The 23,803-nt window shown below is 37.7% G+C and overlaps 1 protein-coding gene across 4 annotated transcripts in view; it reads right to left on the bottom strand.

Moving 5' to 3' along the window:
• Positions 1-58: 58 nt before the first annotated feature.
• The window catches only part of MASTL (microtubule associated serine/threonine kinase like), a 36,366-nt gene continuing 12,621 nt past the window's right edge, over positions 59-23,803 (bottom strand). For 2 of the 4 annotated variants that reach the window (XM_027121659.1, XM_027121662.1), the window contains 8 exons: positions 19,990-20,099; positions 19,648-19,798; positions 16,394-16,566; positions 13,324-14,469; positions 12,115-12,256; positions 6,453-6,566; positions 6,256-6,357; positions 2,432-3,591 (listed from right to left, as the gene is read on the bottom strand). In XM_027121659.1, coding sequence (XP_026977460.1) covers positions 3,434-3,591; positions 6,256-6,357; positions 6,453-6,566; positions 12,115-12,256; positions 13,324-14,469; positions 16,394-16,566; positions 19,648-19,798; positions 19,990-20,099 — 2,096 coding nt within the window. In that variant the 3' untranslated portion in view covers positions 2,432-3,433. Of the gene's footprint in view, positions 312-2,431; positions 3,592-6,255; positions 6,358-6,452; positions 6,567-12,114; positions 12,257-13,323; positions 14,470-16,393; positions 16,567-19,647; positions 19,799-19,989; positions 20,100-23,803 lie in introns of those variants that run through there. The other 2 variants (XM_027121661.1, XM_027121660.1) reach the window with 2 other exon arrangements.

Here is a 23,803-nt window from a genome sequence, read left to right as displayed (position 1 = left end):
GCCCCCTGCATTGGGAATGTGGATTCTTAACCACTGTGCCACCACCACCAGGGAAGTCCCCCCTCTACGGAAAATTGAAGATTTCATTCTTTTTCCTTCCTTTGCAGTCACAGCTCATGTGTAAACAGTTTACTGTTTATCAGTTTGTTACTAAAGGATATGGTAAAGGATACAGGTGGACATGTAGATGGAAGAGATGCATAGGGCAAGGTAGGCAGGAAGGAGTGTGGAGCTTCTGTGCCCTCTCTGGGGGGCACCATTCTCCCAGCACCTTCACGTGTTCACCGACTAGAAGCTCTCCAAACCCTGTACTTTGGGGATTTTGATGGAGGATTAGTCACATAGGCACAATCAAATATTAACTCCCTTTCCAGCCCCTCTCCCTTCTCTGGAGAATGGAGGGTGGGGCTGAAAATTCCAAGCTTGTTTGTTTGTTTTTTGGCCCTATGGCATTCAGGATCTTAGTTCCTCGACCAAGGATTGAACCCGTGCCCCTGCAGTGGAAGCGTGAAGTCTTAACCACTGGACCACCAGGGAAGTTCCAGAAAATTCCAAGCTTCTAATCATGGCTGGGTCTTTCTGTTGACAGGCCCCCCTACAGGAGCCCACCCAGAGTCACCTGATTAGAACAAAGGACATTGCTATCACCCAGGAAATCCCAAGGGAGCTAGAAGCCCTGGGTCAGGAACCAGACTCAAAGACCAAATTTGAGAACAAGAAAAATGCTCCTGGTGCTCTTATCCCTTCAGAAATTATTGATAGAAGTATTTTAGGAGCTCTGTGCGGGAACAGGAGGCAGAGACCAATATATATATTTTCTGTTATCTTACCATCCTCTTTTCTTTCTCTTTGGATTCTTATAGGATATTCTCTTTGTTCTGGTGTCTGAAATGTCACTTTGTTGTAAGTTGGGATGTATAGGAAGGGTATTTGCTGCAATGATGCTATGTAACAAACCAGCTCAAAACTCCCATTCTTTCACCCTCCTCATCCCATCCATCAGTAAGTTGTATTGATTGCACCTTTAAAATGTCTTGAATCCAGGTGGGCTGGTTCAGTAGCCTTCTATTCAGTCTCCCTCCTTCAAATGTTGCCATGACCAGTCCACTTTCCATAGTTATAAGAATGACCCATCCACAGCTAGCTTGATATTAACTGAAAGGAGGCCTGGTGGAAATGGTAAATATTTGCACAATCTTTTGGACTCTGAGCATGTTCTTCACTGGCTAAAAACAAGATGTTTCTTCCTGGCAAACAGAGTGATCAGACCTGAAAGTGATCTTCAAGATGTTTTGGAGAATAATAGCAGAGTTTTATACAGCAACCATTTCCCAAACCCCAAATTAAGACAAATATTCTGAGAAGTAGTAGGGTACTTAGGGCTCAAATAATGATCATTTATTAAACACCTTCTATGTTTGCTACATACTTTGTATAATTTAATTTAATTAAATTAATTTAATTCTGACAAAGGTACACTAAAGTAAATTAATTTAATTCTGACAAAGGTACACTAAAGTAAATACGTTTTCTATATTTGTTTAACAGTTAGTGGAAGTGGGGGGAAAATTATTTTCAATTAATAAAAATTACATATAGTAATGAATGCAGATTTCTGCTGGCAGAGCAATCTGTGTTCTTCAAAGACATGTACGCACACACATCCATACAACTGCCAAAACACTTCCATTTTTCCATTCTTGTTCTGTCTCAGGTTTTTCCTTAATGAGTATCTGAACCCACAAAAAGGTTTAAGTTTAGATAATAAATCACTTGTTCCCAGCAAACACCATTACAGCATGCAGAATTCCAGGTGGCCATCGCTGCGCCTGCTAGGGCTGCAACAGCAAACTGTTCTTAACTTTTCCACTTAAGGGAACTGTCTCCTGCATTGGGAATAGGTTAAATGTACATCTCCCTTGATTATTCAGTAATGTTTCAAATCCCTGATAAGACTGGTGTCCTGGAAGTTCCTCATAATTAATCTTCACAATACAGGTAAACAATCAGAGTTTAATCCACCCAAGGTTTTTTACTCTGGCAGAGCAATGGTTTAAATCATTTGTGCTTGATTCCAAAGCCAGTGTTCTTTCTACTACTTGAAAATTCCATAAGAGGATGACAAATAATCCTAGCTTTTACCTAATTTAAGGGAAAGATGTAATTTACATTAAACAAAGTTTTAATTGTTAACAACTGTATTTTGAACATATTATTGTTAGAAGAGGTAACTATTAGGTGGATTAAATCTGAGTAGTCATTACTAAAACAAGCTCAGTAAAACCATTAAATCATGGATTCAGTTACATTGCAATGATTATTACAGTGTCTCTTTCAGTATAAGAGTTTTAAACTTATATTATCTTCATCAACTACATTAGTAACACGGGTCATACTGGGATGGTGATGGAAAGTAAAAACACTCAAGCCATTTTGCAAAAGGAACAATAGTATTTAATAGATTAACAGAAAATTTACACATGGTACATTTAAATTTGAACTTTTCTCTTTTGGGGGGTAAGTCTGCAAAAAACCTGAATGAATTTAAGATATGACCTGTGAAGCTGAATCGTAGTGTATCTATATTTAAAAGAATGATGTTGACAGAGAATATATCGAAGTATGTTACAATTATATTTATTAAGTGAAAGTAAGTTAGTTATTTTTTTAAAAGAATCCGGCTATTCTGGTAATGCTGCATATGTTTTAAGCAAATTATTTAAAAATGTAAACCATTACATTTTTTGTTAAAATTGAACAAGCTGTTAAAATTGCTACAATATATCTCACCTAAGCTCTCCAGTACTATTTTAAATACATATGTATTGTAGAAAAAGCACCAGAAGCAGTCAAGGCAGCAAAACTGTATTCATAGCAAAATAAGCCAAAACCCTCGTCCTTTTGTTTATTCCTCATTCCCGAAAGGAGTTATATTACTGAATGAAGGAATTTTCCAACTGCATTTTTGAGGTCACAGTTACAGCCTTAAATGATTGGCTTTTGCAGGCAATCAGGTACAGATAAATTACACTAAAATGAAACTGTATGATGTTTTTGTCATATTAACACCAAACTGAATGGTGGACTGAAATGAACAGATGAGAAAGAAAATCAAGCTCGAGGCTCACTCTTTCTCTAAAGTGGTCATGTTTCTAGTTTTACTAAAGCATTAATTTTCATAAAGTGCACTAACAAAATAAATAAGTTGAAAAAAGCTTTGAAGATCTATGTACAACTCTGAGATTAAGATAAATTACTGATTATGTTCTTGATAGCCTTTTAATGCTGTGGAAGCTGTAACATACATGAAAAGCTCATTGATCCGGGTAAAATAATGATTTTTCCCCCCTTAGATCAATCTAGTATTAAGGCGTATGTAATTATGCTAGCTTATTCTATAAGGCAAGTTTAGATTAAAGGGAAAATTTATGTGCTATAGGCTAAATCCAGATACTGTCAGGTGCTGGGCATTATTCCTGGCTTCAAAATAAGATGTATCAGTTTCATTGTCTGGCTGGGGTATGAAAGGCATCGTTTGATGCTGTAGATTTTCCCAGTCCACATCACTGAAGAGAGGATGATGTTTCAACTCTTAGGAAAAATATCAAACAAAGCAATATTATGACACCATTACCAAAGTCCTATTTTACAGGAATTAAAGAGAGACGGTCTCACATGTAGCTTGCCCTGGTTTACTATGTCCGTTTCACAGACATTTTAAAAACATGTCTCTTTCTTCAACCACATACTTCCCAACAGCACACAGTGTCATTCTGTATGTCACTTGGCATATGACAGGTGCCTTAACAGAAGCTTATCTTTCTCACTGCCTGCATCTTCTCTCAGAATCCCTGACTCGATGAGAGAAGACAGCCTGGCCTACTTCCTGTTCCCCGACACGGCTTCCACACCACTAATCCTAATCTTCCATGATTAATGCCCCACTTCTCATTCCAATTCCTTGCCGCCTGCTTTGATCTCTGTAATCCTCAGCATCGTCACCCTAGATTACTTCAGCAGGAAGCTCATCCTCCAGTCCCTTACTCTCTTCCCTGTGCTCCATCCTTATCCTTCCTGGTAATTTCAACATACACACTGGTGATATTTCTGACACATGCTTTCTCTTCCTGGTTCTTTGATTTCTTTGATTTCACTGACTTGCATCTCTACAACACACCAGCCGCCCAGCAGTATGGCCGCATCCAAGTCTACTGCTTCCACTTACAAAATCTCAAGTTTGCCTTCCTCTTTAACTACATTTTCCTTCTATCTAGTAAAATGAAATCTCTTTTGATCACACAGGTATTTAGCTGGGAGACATAGCCACCCCTCTCCTCAACTATTCACTTCATTAGGCAACAATAAAGACAGCAAAAAAATGAAGTGTCAATTAAGGCAGTATACAAACCAAAAAAGCAATCAAATTTAAGGAAAATATCAGAAGACGACTACACAGACAGGAAAGAATTGTTTGTCTGTATTGGGGGTAATGGGCTGGAAAATCAATATGTATATATGATGGATTTTCCATAAACTAAAAGACTGGTAGGAAAAGGGATAAAAGAGCAAAAATAATTCACATTTAGAGAATTTATTTGTCTCAACGGTTCAAGCATGTGTTACTTTAGAGTTAGTTGTAGTATTAACTCGAACTGGGATATCTGGATGTGATGTGATGCTTCGTGATCATCATAACTATTTATTTAAACTGAATCTGCAAAAGAATTCTAATCTAGGTTAAGATTAACTAAATAAACAGTTGTTGAAACAACTGTTTCTTAACTGAAGAATACCCCTATCTGCTTCACTAGGTAAACTGTTCATTTAACTAATGAACAAAAATTTGAGGTCACTGGTAAGAATGTACTGAGCAAGTTACAGAGCATTATAGCCATTTGCTAAACAACGGTTTCCCAACTTTGTTACAGTTGACCTTTGGGACCAGATAATTCTTTGTAGTAGGGACTGTCCTGTGCACTGTAGGATGCTGAGCAGAATCCCTGGCCTCTACCTACTAGATGCCCCCAACTGTTGTGACAACCAAAAAATGTCTGCAGACAACGCCAAATGTCCTTTGGGGAGCAAAATCATCAGCAGTGGAGAAGGCTGTTCTAAAGCAATCTTTATTTTTATTATTTTAATTTTTTATTTTATTATTATTTTTTTTTGGCCGTACCTTGCAGCCAAAATAAAAATAAAAATAAAACTGAAAAAAAAAATAAAAAAAAAATAAAACTGTATGATGTTTTTGTCATATTAGTTCCTTAGTTCCCTGACCAGGGATCGAGCCTGTGTCCCCTGCAGTGGAAGCTTGGAGTCTTAACCACTGGACCACCAGGCAAGTCCCCTAAAGCAATTTTTAGAGCTTGGTTTTCAAATGTCTGCATTCTCACTTTACATAAGTTTTTGCTCAGATTCTACTCTTCAGGTCTTCCTGACCACCCCATCTAAAATATAAATCTCTTGCCTTCACTTTGTACCCTCTCACTTTGCTTTCTCTCTTCATGTACTTACCACTAGATGGCGTTATGTTATGACTGTTTGTTTACTTCCTGTCTTTCCACTAGAATGTAAGTTCTAGAACTTAAGCACAGGGATGTGTCTGGTTCATCCCTAGGATACCTCCAGTGCCTGAAACGAAAACACTGCCTAGCACCTAGAAGTCACTCTATAGGATTTGTTAAATAAATAAACTGTTGACCTCATTGGAGGGAACACCTAGAAGCTGATGTGAATGACATTATTACTAAAGTCCATTTAGTAATATACCCTACTTCACATGGAAATGCATTCTGAGACACAGTGCTTAGTTGTCTCTATATATACATTGTGACAAAAAGGATTTTAAGGCAGCTGCTAATGAGATTTTGAAAATTGGGTTTTTAAATTAATTGGAGTTTCCTGCACTGGAAAGAACCTTTGAATGGGCCACAATGCACCAATTTTGTCTTCTTTGAGGCAACTTGGCTATGAAGAATGCAACAGGGAGTCAAAGTCCATAAAAATATTTGATAATCAATAATGATACCAGGGACTTCCCTGGTGGCACAGTGATTAAGAATCCACCTGCCAATGCAAGGGACACGGGTTCGATCCCTGGTCCGGGAAGATCCCACATGCCACGGTGCAACTAACTCCATGCACCACAACTACTGACCCTGTGCTCTAGAGCCCACGAGCCACAACTACTGAGCTAAATCAGTAGTCTGGCTCAACAAATCAAGGGTAAAAGAGTTAACTAACACAAAACCTTACCTTTCATTCCAGCTCTCTTTGTATCATCAATGGTTAAGAGTATTTCTACAGCACTTTGAGCATTATCAGATAACTTTTCTTCACCTTCAGGCCAAGGGATATCTATAAATACAAATAAACTTGTTAATCATTGCTCAAGACAATAATACACAGAGATAAATGAGATAAATCAATCTATCTTAATAGGAGAAAATCACCTCTTTTCAGAATATTCTGGAATACTTGCTGGGGTGTTTCATCGTTGAAAGGGGGAATTCCTGTTAGAAACTCAAACAAGCAAACTCCAAGTGCCCACCAGTCTACTGCAGGACCTGGAATTTAAGAGGAAGCAGCTGAACTTGCAAGCATTTTCTATAAATGTTTGATCAACTAAAACATTAACTGTGGATATTTGGGCACAATGAAGACCCAAAGGCTCGTTTCCTTAAGGCTTTCTTCTGGCTTCCAAACGTGCAAAGACCCAAATTACCTTCCTTTAGGCAATGTGGTAATTACTTTCTTGGAAAATACTGGGCTCCATAAGATGATATGGAAAAACCCAAACGAACTTTTTGGCCAGCCCAACAGACGTTTAGATTAGCAATTAACATGGCTAGTTAAAAAAAAGTTTAAAAAGTTATTAATAACCTCTGATATTCTGGATACTTATTTGTGCTAAATCCTAAAACACAACCAAGGAATGCATTTAATCTAAAAATTATTCTCTAAAAGAGTATTTCTTAATTTCAAAACAGGAAACAATAACATTCAGATGATTCTATAGCCCACTCGTTTCACAAAGGAATGAGATGAGGTAGTAATATTAATGCAAACTGGAGGATAACCTGCTAACTAGGGAAAGCCTTACCTACAGAGGGTTTTTTTGTTTTGTTTTGTTTTTGCCACACACACCATGTGGGATCTTAGTACCCCAACCTGGGATCAAACCCATGCCCCCTGCAGTGGAAGCACAGAGTCTTAACCACTGGACTGTCAGGAAAGTCCCCTTACAGAAGGTTTTAATGTGGCTTTATTCCTTTTAAGAACATAGAGGGACAAATTAGTTTAACAAAAAATACTCATTCAAACTATTGCTTGAGGAGGTAATTAGAAGATAAGTCTTAATAAATGGGTAAAACTGATTTCTTTTTTTAAAAATTTTTATTGGTGTATAGTTGCTTTACAATATTGTGTTAGTTTATACTGTACAGCTAAGTAAATCAGCTATACATATACATATATCCCCTCTTTTTTGGATTTCCTTCTCATAGGCGTTCCCTGTGCTTTACAGTAGGTTCTCATTAATTATCTACTTTATGCATAGTATCAGTAGTGTATATATGTCAATCCTAATCTCCCAATTCATCCCACGCCCAGGTAAAACTGATTTCTAAATAAAATCTTCATTGGAAGCATCATTTGTATACAAAGACATTTTAGACAATTATTTTAAACATGACCTTATAATCTGGTTTATACGCTTGTTTAGATACATCTATGAACAAAATTTCCTAAGCAAAGGTTAATTTCAGTCCAAAAATGATTAACTTCAATATAATTTTAGAATTGAGACTCTAGTCTAGAACTAAATTTGCCTGAAAATTACTCTTTAAAATCAATTTCACAAGACAACCCTCAGAATGGGAGAAAATATTTGCAAATGAAGCAACTGACAAAGGATTAATCTCCAAAATTTACAAGCAGCTCATGCAGCTCAATATCAAAAAAAACAAACAACCCAATCCAAAAATGGGCAGAAGACCTAAACAGACATTTCTCCAAAGAAGATATACAGATTGCCACAGACACATGAAAGAATGCTCAACATCATTAATCATTAGAGAAATGCAAATCAAAACTACAATGAGGTATCACCTCACACCAGTCAGAATGGCCATCATCAAAAAATCTACAAACAATAAATGCTGGAGAGGGTGTGGAGAAAAGGGAACCCTCTTGCACAGTTGGTGGGAATGTAAATTGATACAGCCACTATAGAGAACAGTATGGAGGTTCCTTAAAAAACTAAAAATAGAACTACCTTATGACCCAGCAATCCCACTACTGGGCATATACCCTGAGAAAACCATAATTCAAAAGGAGTCATGCAGGGGGCTTCCCGGGTGGCGCAGTGGTTGAGAGTCCGCCTGCCGATGCAGGGGATGCGGGTTTGTGCCCCGGTCCGGGAAGACCCCACAAGCCGCGGAGCGGCTGGGCCCGTAAGCCATGGCCGCTGAGCCTGTGCTCCGCAACAGGAGAGGCCACAACATTACAATAGCCAGGAAATGGAAGCAACCTAAGTGTCCATCGACAGATGAATGGATAAAGAAGATGAGGCACATATATACAATGGAATATTACTCAGCCATAAAAAGAAATGAAATTGAGTTATTTGTAGTGAGGTGGATGGACCTAGAGTCTATCATACAGAGAGAAGTAAGTCAAGAGAAAAACAAATACCGTATGCTAACACATATATATGGAATCTAAAAAGAAAGAAAATGGTTATGAAGAACCTAGGGTAGGGGCAGGACGGGAATAAAGACGCAGACCTACTAGGGAATGGACTTGAGGACACGGGGAGGGGGAAGGGTAAGCTGGGACAAAATGAGAGAGTGGCATGGACATATATACACTACCAAATGTAAAATAGATAGCTAGTGGGAAGCAGCCCCATAGCACAGGGAGATCAGCTCGGTGCTTTGTGACCACCTGGAGGGGTGGGATAGGGAGGGTGGGAGCGAGACGCAAGAGGGAAGAGATATGGGGATATATGTGTATGTATAGCTGATTCACTTTTGTTATAAAGCAGAAACTAATACACCATTGTAAAGCAATTATACTCCAATAAAGATGTTAAAAAAATCAATTTCACAAAATTAATTACTGTGGTTAAGCAACTACCACCATTTCATTTTAAAACAAGTAGGAAAAAAAAAAAACAAGTAGGAAAGCATCATGGAATATGCCATTAGAAAAAATAATCACATGCATTTAGAGTGCCTTTTCATCTGCAAGCCACGTAATCCCATCTTCCCTAAGGAACACAAGGTACAAACAGTCTCTAGGCTTCTATTTCTATAGTAATCACTATAAAGACATACAAAACACCTCGGTTAGTAGGCTTTTAAGCAGCACTGAGAAAGAATTATTCCAACAGCTCAGATAATATAACCAAATAATAGAAAAGTAGGGGGAAATCAGGAAAAAACGTGCATTTTAATTTATTTTACTTAGGTTAGAAATTAGGACCCTTTTCCCAGCTCAGCCAAAAATGTACTTATGTCATGTCAAAACATACATGATTTCTCCATGGATATGTCATACATACCCATATAATTGAGTCAAAGTCTAATAAGATCATGTATTGTGATAAATCATATTATCAATTATAAAATAAATCAATTATAATATATATCATTAGCCAGAGATATAGAATAAAGTTGTTTTATACTACTGGCTTTCTAATTTAAAACCCGCTTCTTTAATTTGTAAATTGATACTGTTAATTCCTTTCTATTTTCTAATAATAATAGAATTGAATGATTTAGAAAATTCAAGCCCTTTTGTAGCCACTAATATTAATATTTTTATCAAGCCTATTTCTTCAGTTGCAATAGAAAAAGCTATATCCACACTCTCTGCTACCTTTAAAAGTTATAAAAAAAATGCCACATGCCTACATTTGTTTTCACAGAGAAGAGCAATTTCTCTGGATGTCTTCCTGCTCAGAAGACAGTTCATAAATGAGCTGAAATGAAAAAAAATTTTATATGCAATGTGATCTAGTTAGACTTTGTTCAGTTAAATGTGCTTTGCCATGTTCCTGTATGGAGAAATTTACTCACCCAAAGTCAGAGATCCTGCATGTAAGAAAAGAGGAGTTAGGTACATTGTCTTAAAGTTATGAGTTCATTCTCACATCATTCATTGAATTAGAAGCCAGGTATTGTGCCAGATATAAGAGATACAAAGATGAGGAAGACAGCTTTCCCCAAGGAGAAAACACCCTACTCTGGGAGAGACAATACAGGTAATTTTAACACAATTTTAAGAGAGCTGAAACAAACATATGCACAAGAAGCTGTGGAAACTCAGGCCAGGGTCCCTAAGTCCCCTTGGCTGAGGGGAAGACATGGAGGGCATCAGAGGTCTCAGTAGGATGTTTGGAATTAGAAAACTAAAGAGCCCAAGTGAGTGTTTCTGGGGCCTGGGATTCCAGGGAAGAGGTTAGAGAGCAGGGAATTGTTTTTTAAAATTATAAATTGCTGTCTATTATTTATTTTAAACTCTATGTATCAAATTACTTTTATAGAAAATAAAAATTTTAGAATATTTCACTAGCTAGCTAAGATAACTAACTACATGTCCCACTAAAAGAGTGGCAAGATCTTATCAAGTAAATCTTTACATTTGAGGTTTACTTTCATATTGTATCCTAAGTTGGAGAAAATGTAAAATTATAATATAGGAAATGAGCTGGCAAATCTGTGACTTAGCAAAAAGGACAAAGTACCAAAACTAGTTAAGTGCCCAGAGGAACTTAGATGCTTTGGCGGATAAAGAAAGGGGAATATTAAACGTGTCTGCTTTCAACATTGTAGAGATTATTGACAAGGGTGAGTGAGGGCTGCCAAGGAGCTCTCCTGGAGGGCTATGCACAAGGAGAACTCAGACTCTAGATACAGCAGTGAATAATTAGTTCTCCATAACTGATCAAGGGATGCTTTATGGAAGAGGTGACATTTGAACTGATGAGCAGATGAGAAGAAATTTGACAGGGAGGTGACTGGGGACTGGCTTTTCTAAACTAAGGCAAAACAAAACAAAACAGGACTTCCTTGGCGGTCCAGTGGTTAGGACCCTGCGCTTCGACTGCAGAGGGCATGGGTTCAATCCCTGGTCGGGGAACCAAGACCCCACATGTCACACGGCGCGGCCAAAAAAAGAAAAAACCCTACTAAGGCAAAACAGTTGTGCAAAATAAGGAAAATGTGAAAATAAATGTGTCTAAGTAAAATGGGAGGATAAGGCCTATAAAGAGACTAACTGAGAGACGAGTCTAGCATGAGAGCTCAGAGCCTCGAATCAGTGATCTGGCTTTCTTTTTGCAGGTAGGAAGGAGCCACCAAGCCAAACACCTCCTCTGTTTCAAGGAGAAGAGTAGCATGAACTCTATTATGCTTTAAAAGGGAAAGTCTGGTGGCAGTGATAGCAAAAAAGAGAATGAAGTTGAGGAGATCAAAGAGAAAGTTATTAAATGAAGGAAAGGGAAAGATGAGGTTCTTACATGGAATAGTGGCAGAGATGAAAAAGTGAGGAGACACACTGCAGAGATGTAATTCATCGGATTTAAATGCCTGAAGGTAGGGACAATGTTTGTGTCACCATGAAGATGGTGAACAGAGAGATGGAACAGAGGAAGAGCAAGCTAGAGGACAAGTCGAGCTCTGATACATAGCAACTGAATGACAGTAGAATACAGAATAGGCACTTTGGCCACGTGTCTGCTGCCTAGAGAAAGTCAGGATTAGAGACAGATTTTTTTTTGGCCTCGTGGCATGAGGGATCTTAGTGTAGGCCCAACTGTCTATTCCTGAACCCAAACTAAAATAGACCTGGGGAGACATTTAGAACAAAGACAGTAGAGGGGGTGGAAGGCGAGACTTCTCTGGATCATTGAGACTAAACCAGCAGGCCAAGAACAAATGGCTGCATGTCTTCTTTCCTATAATAAAGGGCCATATATGTGAGAAAAGAGCATTGCACGAGTTCATTTTCTTTTACCTTATGCAATCTAAGTACTAAAGAAATTTAAAACAATTTATCTCAGAAGAAAACATAGTGATACTTCAAAAACGCAAGATGTGCATGCCTTACCGTGGGCCCTGCCTAACAGCAGCTCTGGTGCGAGGTAGTCTGGAGTTCCCAGAATTCGCCCACCATCCACGGGGGCCGCCCCTCTTCTCACACTCTTTGGAGTTCGGTATGGAGTTCCTGACTTGACCTGATCTGGGGTCTGCTAATTTCAAAAGAGTTTAAGACACAATAAATATCTTAATTCCTTTTACAGTGAACAGAAATGCTAGAACAAAAGAAAAGCTAGGTTGCTGGACATAAAAGATACACTCAAATACTTGATCAGTTTTGAAAATGGCCTTGTAACTAATTATAATTATGAAAAGTCCTATTGTAAAAAGCCCCAATTATAATAATGAAATTCAATAGCTTAGATAACACCAATTATTTCAGTAAGAGCTGGAAATGCAAGAAACAATGAAAAAAATCCACAGGAAAAAATTCTTGATAGGATGGATCAATACAAGCTTGAGAGCAGTCACAGAGGGAGGCTGTGGCTGACAAATGAGTGAATTACTAGGACAATGCATACAACAGAACTACACATAAATAACCTCTTGCGCTAACTGACATTTATGGTTTTAAGGTATTTTGTTGTCTCACAAGGACTCTGTGGGACCAGCAGGACAGGTGTCATTATATTTTACAGACAAACGGCAGACAGAGGCTCTGAAGATAAGGACTTCTAAGTCACTCAGTAAGTTCTAAATAGAAAACTCAAGTCTTGTAACCCTACAGTCGAGGTTTACATTTTCTATATTATGATGTCTCTCTGAAGGAAGGAAAAAATGAAACTTTGGGTTTAAAAAGATAAAGGTTTAGGAAAAAAAAAGATTTGAAATATCTATTTTTCAACTTTCTTCTGTAAAGGAAAGAGATCATCTAAATATGTCCTTAAAAGGCAGTAAGGTAGATGGACTTTAATTTTGCATCTCAGAGTTGCCGTGATCAAGTGAAAATATGTGATTGTAAATATGTAAACGTGATATGTAAATATGTGAAAGTATACAGAACAGTACAAATGAAGGAGGCATTGCAGTTAAGAATGATAAACACTGCTACCTGCTTTACCTTTCTGTACTAAAACCTCCAAGGAGCCATAGATTCCCAACAAGCAAAACAAAACTATATGATTAATATTATATAGTCTAGCTGACAGGCAAGTGTCTGGCCTTAATAGTTTATTTTTCTAAAATCTAAAGGACAGAACATTAGCAAGTGATCACATACCTGATATGGCATGTAGGATCTTTCTTTTTGAGTAGGGGTTATAGCCATGGGATATGAACCACTACAGGCACATGAAATATCCATCATATCTAAAGAAGTAATGCTCATTTTGGATGGTTCTGAGCTATTGGATGCATTAATATGACTGTTAAAACTCCGAAAAGCCACAGCATTTCTTTTAGAGGTTAATGTTTTCAACGCCTCCAAAGAAGGAGCTAACATTTTTCGGTTGCTGTCCTGGACGGCAGGACTCTCATCACCTCTCGGCAAGGTGCTTTCTTGGCAGCTGGGGGATGCAGAAAGTAGGTCTTCAATATTTGATTCTTCCAAAGAGGATTCTTTGATGCTTTTATCTGGATCTAAGGACTGCCTTCCTAATGGACTTTCCATGATGGAAATTCCAGGAAAAGATGAATCAGAGTCCATGCAAATACTTTTAGGAGTTCTATCATCATCGGAACACAGGAAACTAGAACTTAAGTAGTCTTTCTTACTATTCTTGTCACAGTCGTCATCCAGTTCACACATAAGGTTTTTTGCTATCATTGGGACAGGTGATTTTTCTGGGGTTTGTTGCTTATCAATGAAAGAATTGCCCATGTTCTCCTTATTAGCACCGTCATTTTGCTGATCTCTGTATACCGACAGCTTAAGGTCCTGGACTTCAGCTGTTAAGCCTGTCCTTTGATTGACATAACCATCTCTCATTTCATTACTACTCTTATACTCGATACAATTTTTTTTATTCTGTATAATTTCCTGACAAGGACTGGAGTCAACTAACTCAAAACTTCTTTTACAACTTCTTTTCCCAAGGTGTTCTTCAGTCACCCCACTGGAATCCACAGCACATTGATGTGACTGATGGTAACCAGACTGGCTTGTGTCAGCAGCCAGATGAATATTATTTACATCCAGTTCTCTTGCTTCCCAAGAAACTTCCCCAGAAGAACATTTTTCAGCAAGGTTTCCACACGAGTTTCCAGTGGCAGGATCGGCACTGCTGTTATGAATGGGAGAAACGGCTAACTCACGATCCCTTTTATTGAAACTTTTGGTCTCCGTGGCATTTGTAGATTTTGTACCTAAAGGCTTTTCGACTGTATTCCAACTCATCATTGTAGAGCCCACTGTGTTGTCACTTTCCTAAGAGGGAGGAAAAAACGGTTAAAAAAATTATGTAAAGCTGAGAATCTTTAACCTTTTAAACCTCTGCCCACTTAAGTGGGATAACTGACCCCATAAGCTACGATGGGTAGCTCTTTCCACATTCCTGTGGAAAAACAGAACAATGATAATGGAGAATTAGAAAGCAATGTAAACAATTATAGTATACATTTATATACATTATTTTGAGTGAAACACTGGTATAAAATTTAAACCAACTATTCTATAATATGTATTTGATGGTGTATTACATGTTATTTAAATAGGACAAATTAATAGGAATATATTCAAGCAAAACTGAGGGTAAGGCTACATTATGTATATATCTGCTGTGCAAAAGGGATGACTGTTTTGTACTTCAATCACAGGGCATGAAATACAGTTAATGGAAAATTACAGTCTAAAAATATAGTTAATGTAAACACGTATCACTTCATACAAGTATAATAAAACCAAGCTGACAAGATGAAGCTAAACTAACAGCAATTTGTAATTAAAAACCCAAAATAACAGGAGTTAATATCCATTGTCAACAATATAAACTGATGATGCGTTGATAACAAAGTGCTTTTCCTGAAGACTGAGTTCCAATTCTGCAGGTGCCCTTGTGTGATCAGAATTTTGGACATAATCTTGCAAACTGGCATATGGTAATCAGGATTTTTACAAGATTACTCAGTTAGAGTGAATCTTCAATAAACCCTAATAGTGCATATTTTTGATATGTGAAAAATCGAACTTTATTAACTTACTTAGTAATAGTAAGGAGCAGTTAGTCATGAACAAAAAGACAATTCCTAAAGTACAACTCACTGCTCTGGAAGCACAGAAAATGATGCATTTGGGGATCAGCAAGTTTATCAGCGGTCCCCTGTGGTCCATTGTCACTCCTCTGACCTAACTTGAGAGGCTCTACTGTAACCCAATCATTGCATTCCTTAGGGATGCAGCCGAGGGAGGAAGAAGGTTAAGCTATGTATAGTTTGAAATATTATATAACATGCTTTCTTAAAGAGAAAAGAGGTAAAATAATAGAATGGAAATCTGGCTTTTCCTGAAGCATTTATTACCTAGAGGGCAATCAATGAGAGAAGGAAAAAAGATTGAGAAACCCTGCCTTAACTAAAAAATAATGTGACCTTACTCCTAAAATACACATATCCAACAATAATGAAGAAAATCATGCTACTGAGAATAAGGAGCAAATACAGTCCAATTTATTTTATCAAATGGAAGGTTTACTCTTTGTGTATTAACATTATTCTAAGCTAACATTATTTTGTCAGCATTCTATAAAGGAAACTTTATTGTATTTTAGTTCCCCTCAGCTTTAATAGCTTAAAAAAGCCCAAAACAGAATATATAAATTAAGTAAGATAACTTGCAGCAAATTTATTCATTTGGTAAGCAATCTCCTATCTCTAAGAATAGATACTTTCAAAGACACACCTACATTACCTTTGTGGTCTAAAAGTTACTTCTGATCCAAAAGAGTTACCATTCCATTAAATGAGAAACTGGCAGAAAACAGTAAAGAAGGAGGTAGTATAAGTTTAAAATAAGACAGGTTAAAAAAACTCAACAATCTAAGGTCTGTGTCAGGGTAGGGAATTAAAAAAAAGAAGTCCATCCAGATGCCTAGAAGCCAAACATTTACTATTAATATACTGCAAAAATAAAAAAAATTGGAATCTCATATACTGAGCAAAACTAATTTCACATTTGAATGAGAAATATTTCAAGAGAATTTGACAGAATATATAGGAAAAATGAAGAATACCTTGATTGCCATTCATGTAACCATTTCATTTCCTTACAGAATTTGTATGAAATGGTACATAGCGTTTCTATCATTAATTTGACACACATAGTTGGTTTTGGGTAAGGTGAATGTCACTCTGACCTGGCAATCCTTTTCCCATCTGGGACTGCTGTGGCACTCGGATTCCACACTGGACATGAAGGTGTGGGATTGACTGCTGGTGCTGGATGTCGCCAGCCTTTTCCTAGACTGGAGGAGATGGGAAGTTAGACACTTCACAGGCATCCCAGGGTGGGAGGCAACGGTTTCAAGACCTGTGGGGAAGAGAAAACATTGAAGTTTATGTCACATCTTTCCTACTTTCCCGCTGATCCCGAATCTTTACAGATAATTAGAAAAAGTATTAAGTATTTCATATCAGAACTATTTCCACGTAAACATTATTTCATCCATAATGATGGCTTTGGGTGGTTTTGGCATACAAGTACTGTTCTGAAAGTTAAAAAACAAAGCAAAACTCTCAATATTCATAAAGTAGAAATCAGGACAAGGGAGCGAACATAATTAGGAGGAAATCCATTTTGAATAACCATTATCCAACTTGAAACTTTTCTTGATGAAGGACCATTATTTTATTTATTTATTTATTTATTTTTTTTTTTGCAGTACGCAGGCCTCTCCCTGCTGTGGCCTCTCCCGTTGTAGAGCACAGGCTCTGGACGCTCAGGCTCAGCGGCCATGGCTCACGGGCCCAGCCGCTCCGCGGCATGTGGGATCTTCCCGGACCGGGGCACAAACCCATGTCTCCTGCATCAGCAGGCGGACTCTCAACCACTGCGCCACCAGGGAAGCCCAGAAGGACCATTATTGATGTGCTATATCCAGGTGTGCTAGGAGGCTGGAATGGGACTACGTTTACTCGATTCAATTTGTATTTAATTAAAACTGTGGCTTTATTTTAATGTTGAGGTTTACATGCTTACAAGTGTGGAATTATATACATCCATAGAGACTTTTTTACACTACTGGGTAAAACAAATAATAGTGATTTGTCTAGGAGTGAGCCAGTGCAAGAAAGCAGCACCATCTAAATGATACAAGTTCCTGTATCTTATATACAAATAATGATGCTAAAAATTGTTGCTCTGGGACTTCCCTGGTGGCACAGTGGTTAAGAATCTGCCTGCCAATGCAGGGGACACGGGTTCGAGCCCTGGTCTGGGAAGATCCCACATGCCGCAGAGCAACTAAGCCTGTGCACAACTACTGAGCCCACGTGCCGCAACTACTGAAGCCCACACGCCTAGAGCCTGTGCTCTGCAGCAAGAGAAACCACCACAATGAGAAGCCCGCGCACCACAACGAAGAGTAGCCCCCACTCGCCGCAACTAGAGAAAGACCGCGCGCAGCAATGAAGACCTGATGCAGCCAAAAAAAATAATAAATTTAAAAAAATAAAAATTGTTGCTCCTGAACTTAAAATGAGACACAATAGATAATCATGCTTTTACTAAAGATCACAATACATGCATATAAAGATTTGATATGTATATCTTGTTTTCTCTTTCCTGAAAAGGGTGAACATGACTTTAATCCCAAGTAAATTCTTAGTTTACTATAGTTTTTTTGATCTAATAAACCTTAGAATTTTGAAACTGGAAGGAGATTCGAAAGTCCGTCTAAAACAACTTTCTCTTTGGCACATAAATCCTCTCAATGGGATTCCTGAGACTCACTGGACACTGACCTTGACAGCTGAGTAAACTGCTCAGCTGCTTTTCCCCAGCAACATGGGAACTTGTATCTGATCTAATGCGTCTGCACACTGTATATTTGCTACTGAGCTCCTTCTGGATCACCGATACGATCAGACCATTCCCTGCTTTGAAACTTTTGGTGGCTTCCCTTTTTCTACAGCTTACATTTCAGGCTCTCTGTAACAACACTGATCCTTCTCCATGTACCTTCCCCATCTACCTGCTAAACTTCCTTTTTCTTTGCATGTGCTTCCCATTCTCACATGTTGTCCTGTTGTCTAAAGATAGAAGATACTTCCATGTGTCCATGCCTTTGCTCATGCCTCTATCTGAAATGCCCTTTTCCAATATACTTGGAGCTATTAAGATCCTATTTCTATTTTTAGGTCCTGCTTGGTTGTTCCTATATCTTTATTTAGAACCATTCTTGGTTTTTCCAGTTAGCAATGATCACTTTTTGTGTTGGATCACAGTATTCTTCCTATGGCATTTATTTTATAGGACTGTTATTATTATCCTTTTATACCTACAATCACCACAAAATTACAGGTTCTCCGGAGGCAAGGACCTCTCGTATTCATCTTCATATTCACTCATGTGACCAGCACAGTGCCTACCACATTCTGATCAGATTAAAAAATGGCTGAGGGAGATGCAATCATTTCCCTTAAGAACAAGGCTGTAAATCACATCTGCATATCCTATATTTTAACAGTTTTCTGTTTGTTTTTTTTTTCCCAGCCACACCACACGGCTTGCAGGATCTTAATTCCCTGACCAGGGATTGAGCCCGGGCCACAGCAGTGAAAGTGCCAAGTCCTAACCAGGACCACCAGGGAACTCCCTAACAGTTTTCTGTTTATCAAAGTTATATATATATTTCAGCTATTTTGATGTTCACAGAAGTGTTTGAAGAAACAAGAGGAAAGGGTCAGTGGACAGAAAACTATATTTGCAGTCAGGAATTAATTGACCCACTTACTAGTATGTAACTGAAAGTTTTTAATATTCTCATTTGTAAAAAGGAGGCAATTCTTTCTATCTATCTACCCATTCATCCAAGATATGTACAGATTTGAGGACCAAATTATAAACAAGGTAAAATCTATGGAAAAAACAACACTAATTACCCTTCAAAGCATCATTATTCACATTCCCAAGATGATGAACATGCATGCAGACAACTAAACTGTCCACTGTTGATAAGTTATAGAGGGTAAGGTTAAGTGCTATACAAATGTCCCACTTGCCTCCTTTACTACTTGACTTTTGTCTTTTATTGTGTAATAATTAAAAACCATACCTTTACTTCAACTATTTTATTTCAGAATCTTTTGGAAATAATTTTATAAAGGAACAGAATAGTACAAGTACTACATCTTCTCCATATAAGACTTCCATAGACTCAGTATAGTAATATTCACCCAATGATCATTACAATGTTATAGCTAATTGAAGAATTAACTTGACATTTTATTCTGTTGATTTAAAGATCTGCAACAACCCCTGTCAGAAATGGCATTTACATGATAAAATAGAGAAATGCCACAGAGCGTCTGAATATTTGAATATTCCAAAATACTTTGTTCCTCAAAAGACACATTTAATAGAATAAACTACCTTTTCTTTTATACTCACATGATTTTAGTAGTTTGCTAGAATAAGGAGTAATGTCCTTTTGATCTATAGACATAGGACAAGTTAGTCCTTGAGAAAGCTGTGATGTTTCAGATACATGGGTTGAAAGAATATTTGCAGAGTCTTGACTTTTTTCTGCAACTGGTGTGTGCTATTAAAAAGAGAAAGAGAAAAACAAATGCTATGATTTACCTTCACAAAAACACCACCTAAATGCATTGACTGTTATACACCTAAGTAGATAAAATGTTGAAGTAATTCAACATGCTTGATATTTTAATTCATTTAAATGGCGATCATGAAAGGGCATATTATATGAGTTTTTTCTTATCAAGTACTTACAAATCCCAAAGAGCTGATGAGAGATAATACTTGTCCGGGGGTTCTTGAATAATAATCTTGCCTAGGTTTGGCCATAGATGGTGTTGTAAGAATATCCATCATATTGATATCTATGTATGGAAAGAAAAGTATATGATATTCTTCAAAAACTTCAACTGTCATTGACTAAGTCAATACTTATTTGCTCTGAACTTTGCCTCACTTTCCACATTATTAACATTATCTGTAAAGTTGGCTTGTGCAAGACAAATAGAGCTAGGAAAGCCATCACGCCATACAGTAAATATGTATGACTAAGCAGACAGAGAAATACAAACACCATACGTTCCCTCTATATACAGAATATAAAAAACAAAACAAAACAAAAAACCAAGCTCAGGGATACAGAGAACTGATTGGTGGTTGCCAGAAGTGGGGGTAGGGGGTGGGAGAAATGGATGAAGGGGGTCAAAAGGTAAAAATAAATTAATCAATTAACAAAAGAGTGATATCTAACTGGCAAAAAAATAATTCTTGGTAATAAAGTATTAGAAAGGAGGTTGAAGGGACCTTCCTTGTGGCACAGTGGTTAAGAATCTGCCCACCCATTTTTCACAGAACTGGAACAAAAAATTTCACAATTTGTATGGAAAAACAAAAGACCCTGAATAGCCAAAGCAATCTTGAGAAAGAAAAATGGAACTGGAGGAATCAGGCTCCCTGAATTCAGACTATACTACAAAGCTACAGCAATCAAGACAGTATGGTACTGGCACAAAAACAGAAATATAGATCAATGGTACAGGATAGAAAGCTCAGAGATAAACCCACACACATATGGTCACCTTATCTTTGATAAAGGAGGCAAGACCAAACAATGGAGAAAAGACAGCCTCTTCAATAAGTGGTACTGGGAAAACTGGACAGCTACATGTAAAAAAATGAAATTAGAACACTCCCTAACACCATACACAAAAATAAACTCAAAATGGACTAAAGAACTAAATGTAAGGCCAGACACTCTAAAACTCTTAGAGGAAAACATAGGCAGAACACTCTATGACATAAATCACAGCAAGATCCTTTTTGACCCACCTCCTACAGAGATGCAAATAAAGACAAAAATAAACAAATGGGACCTAATAAAACTTAAAAGCTTTTGCACAGCAAAGGAAACCATAAACAAGATGAAAAGACAACCCTCAGAATGAGAGAAAATATTTGCAAACGAAGCAACTGACAAAGGATTACTCTCCAAAATATACAAGCAGCTCATGCAGCTCAATATCAAAAAAACAAACAACTCAATCCAAAAATGGGCAGAGGACCTAAATAGACATTTCTCCAAAGAAGAGAGACAGATTGCCTACAAACACATGAAAAGATGCTCAACATCACTAATCATTAGAGAAATGCAAATCAAAACTACAATGAGGGATCACCTCACACTGGTCAGAATGGCCATCATCAAAATATCTACAAACAATAAATGCTGGAGAGGGTGTGAAGAAAAGGGAACCCTCTTGCACTGTTGGTGGGAATGTGAATTGATACAGCCACTATGGAGAACAGTATGGAGGTTCCTTAAAAAACTAAAAATAGAACTACCATATGACCCAGCAATCCCACTACTGGGCATATACCCTGAGAAAACCATAATTCAAAAAGAGTCATGTACCACAATGTTCACTGCAGCACTATTTACAATAGCCAGGACATGGAAGCAACCTAAGTGTCCATCAAAAGATGAATGGATAAAGAAGATGTGGCACATATATACAATGGAATATTACTCAGCCATAAAAAGAAAGGAAATTGAGTTATTTGTAGTGAGGTAGATGGGTCTAGAGTCTGTCATACAGAGTGCAGTAGGTCAGAAAGAGAAAAACAAATACCATATGCTAACACATATATATGGAATCTAAAAAAAAAAAGAAAAAAATGGTTCTGATGAACCTAGGGGCAGGACAGGAATAAAGATGCAGACATAGAGAATGGGCTTGAGGACATGCAGAGGGGGAGGGGTAAGCTGGGACAAAGTGAGAGAGTAGCATAGGTATATATACACTACCAAATGTAAAATAGATAGCTAGTGGGAAGCAGCTGCATAGCACAGGGAGAGCAGCTCAGTGCTTTGTGACCACCTAGAGGGGTTGGATAGGGAGGGTGGAAGGGAGACTCAAGAGGTAGGGGATATGGGGATATATGTATACATATAGCTGATTCACTTTGTTATACAGCAGAAACTAACACAACATTGTAAAACAATTATACTCCAATAAAGATGTTAAAAAAAAAAAAAAAGAATCCACTTGCCAATGCAGGGGACATGGGCTCGAGCCCTGGTCTGGGAAGATCCCATATGCCACAGAGCAATTAAGCCCATGCACCACAACTACTGAGCCTGTGCTCTAGAGCCTGCGAACCACAACTACTGAGCTCGTGTGCCACAACTACTGAAGTCTGAGCACCTAGAGCCCGTGTTCTGCAACGAGAAGCCACCACATGAGAAGCCTGCGCATTGCAACAAAGAGTATCCCTTGCTCCCTGCAACTAGAGAAAGCCTGCATGGAGCAATGAAGATCCAATGCAGCCAAAAATAAATAAATAAATAAATTTATTATTAAAAAAAAGAAAGAAAAGGAGGTTGTAAAAAACGCTAAGAAAGGAATCAAAATATTAAGAATATAAAATAAATTTCAAAAACAGAATCTATTTAAGTAATTAATATAAATTGTGGGCCCCTCATGTGAGCTAACTATGTAAGTATAGGGCAAGATAGAAAATGATGCAGATTTCTATCAGGTTTCAATGTGTAACACTGTAAAATAGAACATTCAGCACTCACACGTAATATTGTACTATTTTCTTTAGCTATCCAAAGTAGTAAGAGAAGTGTAATGCTTTGTATGTGGTGTAAGACTTTAAAAGGTAGGCTGAAAGTTTGAACTTAATGAATTTCATTTATACCTCATTTTGATGAAACAATAAAAATGAAAATAAACTTCTTTAAAAATATTTTACAAATTAAACAAGTTAAAAAATATTATGGCAATGATTTCTTGGTTATGACTTTAAAAGCACAGGAAAAAGGCAAAAATAACAAATGGGACTATATCAAACTTCAAAACTTCTGCACATCAAAGGAAACAATCAACAGACTGAAAAGACCACCTACAGATTGGGAGAAAATATCTGTAAATTATTGATCTGATAATGGGTTCATATACAGAATATAGAAACAACTGCAACTCAATAACAAAAAACCCCAAGTAATCTAATTAAATTGTGAACAAAAGTCTTGGATAGACACTTCTCTAAAGAAGATATACAAATGGCCAACATGCTTATGAAAAGATGCTCAACATTAGTAATCAATAGAAAAATGCAAATCAAAACTACAATGAAATATTACCTTACATGCATTAGGATGACCACTATCAAAAAACAGAAAATAAGAAGTGTTGGAAAGAATGTGGAGAAATTGGAACGCTTGTGCATTGCTGGTAAATTGTAAAATGTAAAACTGTGCAGCCACTATGAAAAACACAGTGGAGGTTCCTCAAAAAATTAAAAATAGGGCTTCCCTGGTGGCGCAGTGGTTGAGAGGCCGCCTGCCGATACAGGGGACATGGGTTCGTGCCCTGGTCCGGGAAGATCCCACATGCCACGGAGTGGCTGGGCCCGTGAGCCATGGCCGCTGAGCCTGCGTGTCCGGAGCCTGCGCTCCACAACAGGAGAGGCCACAACAGTGAGAGGCCTGCATATGGCAAAAAAAAAAAAAATTAAAAATAGAATTTGATCTATATGACCCAGCAATTCCACTGCTGGGTAT

Source organism: Aethalodelphis obliquidens, unplaced genomic scaffold (genome assembly GCF_003676395.1).
Source record: "Aethalodelphis obliquidens isolate GAN/ISIS:26980383/991018 unplaced genomic scaffold, ASM367639v1 scaffold23, whole genome shotgun sequence".
In the NCBI taxonomy this organism is placed as follows: domain Eukaryota; kingdom Metazoa; phylum Chordata; class Mammalia; order Artiodactyla; family Delphinidae; genus Aethalodelphis; species Aethalodelphis obliquidens.
This window is presented reverse-complemented; position numbering and strand designations above follow the sequence as displayed.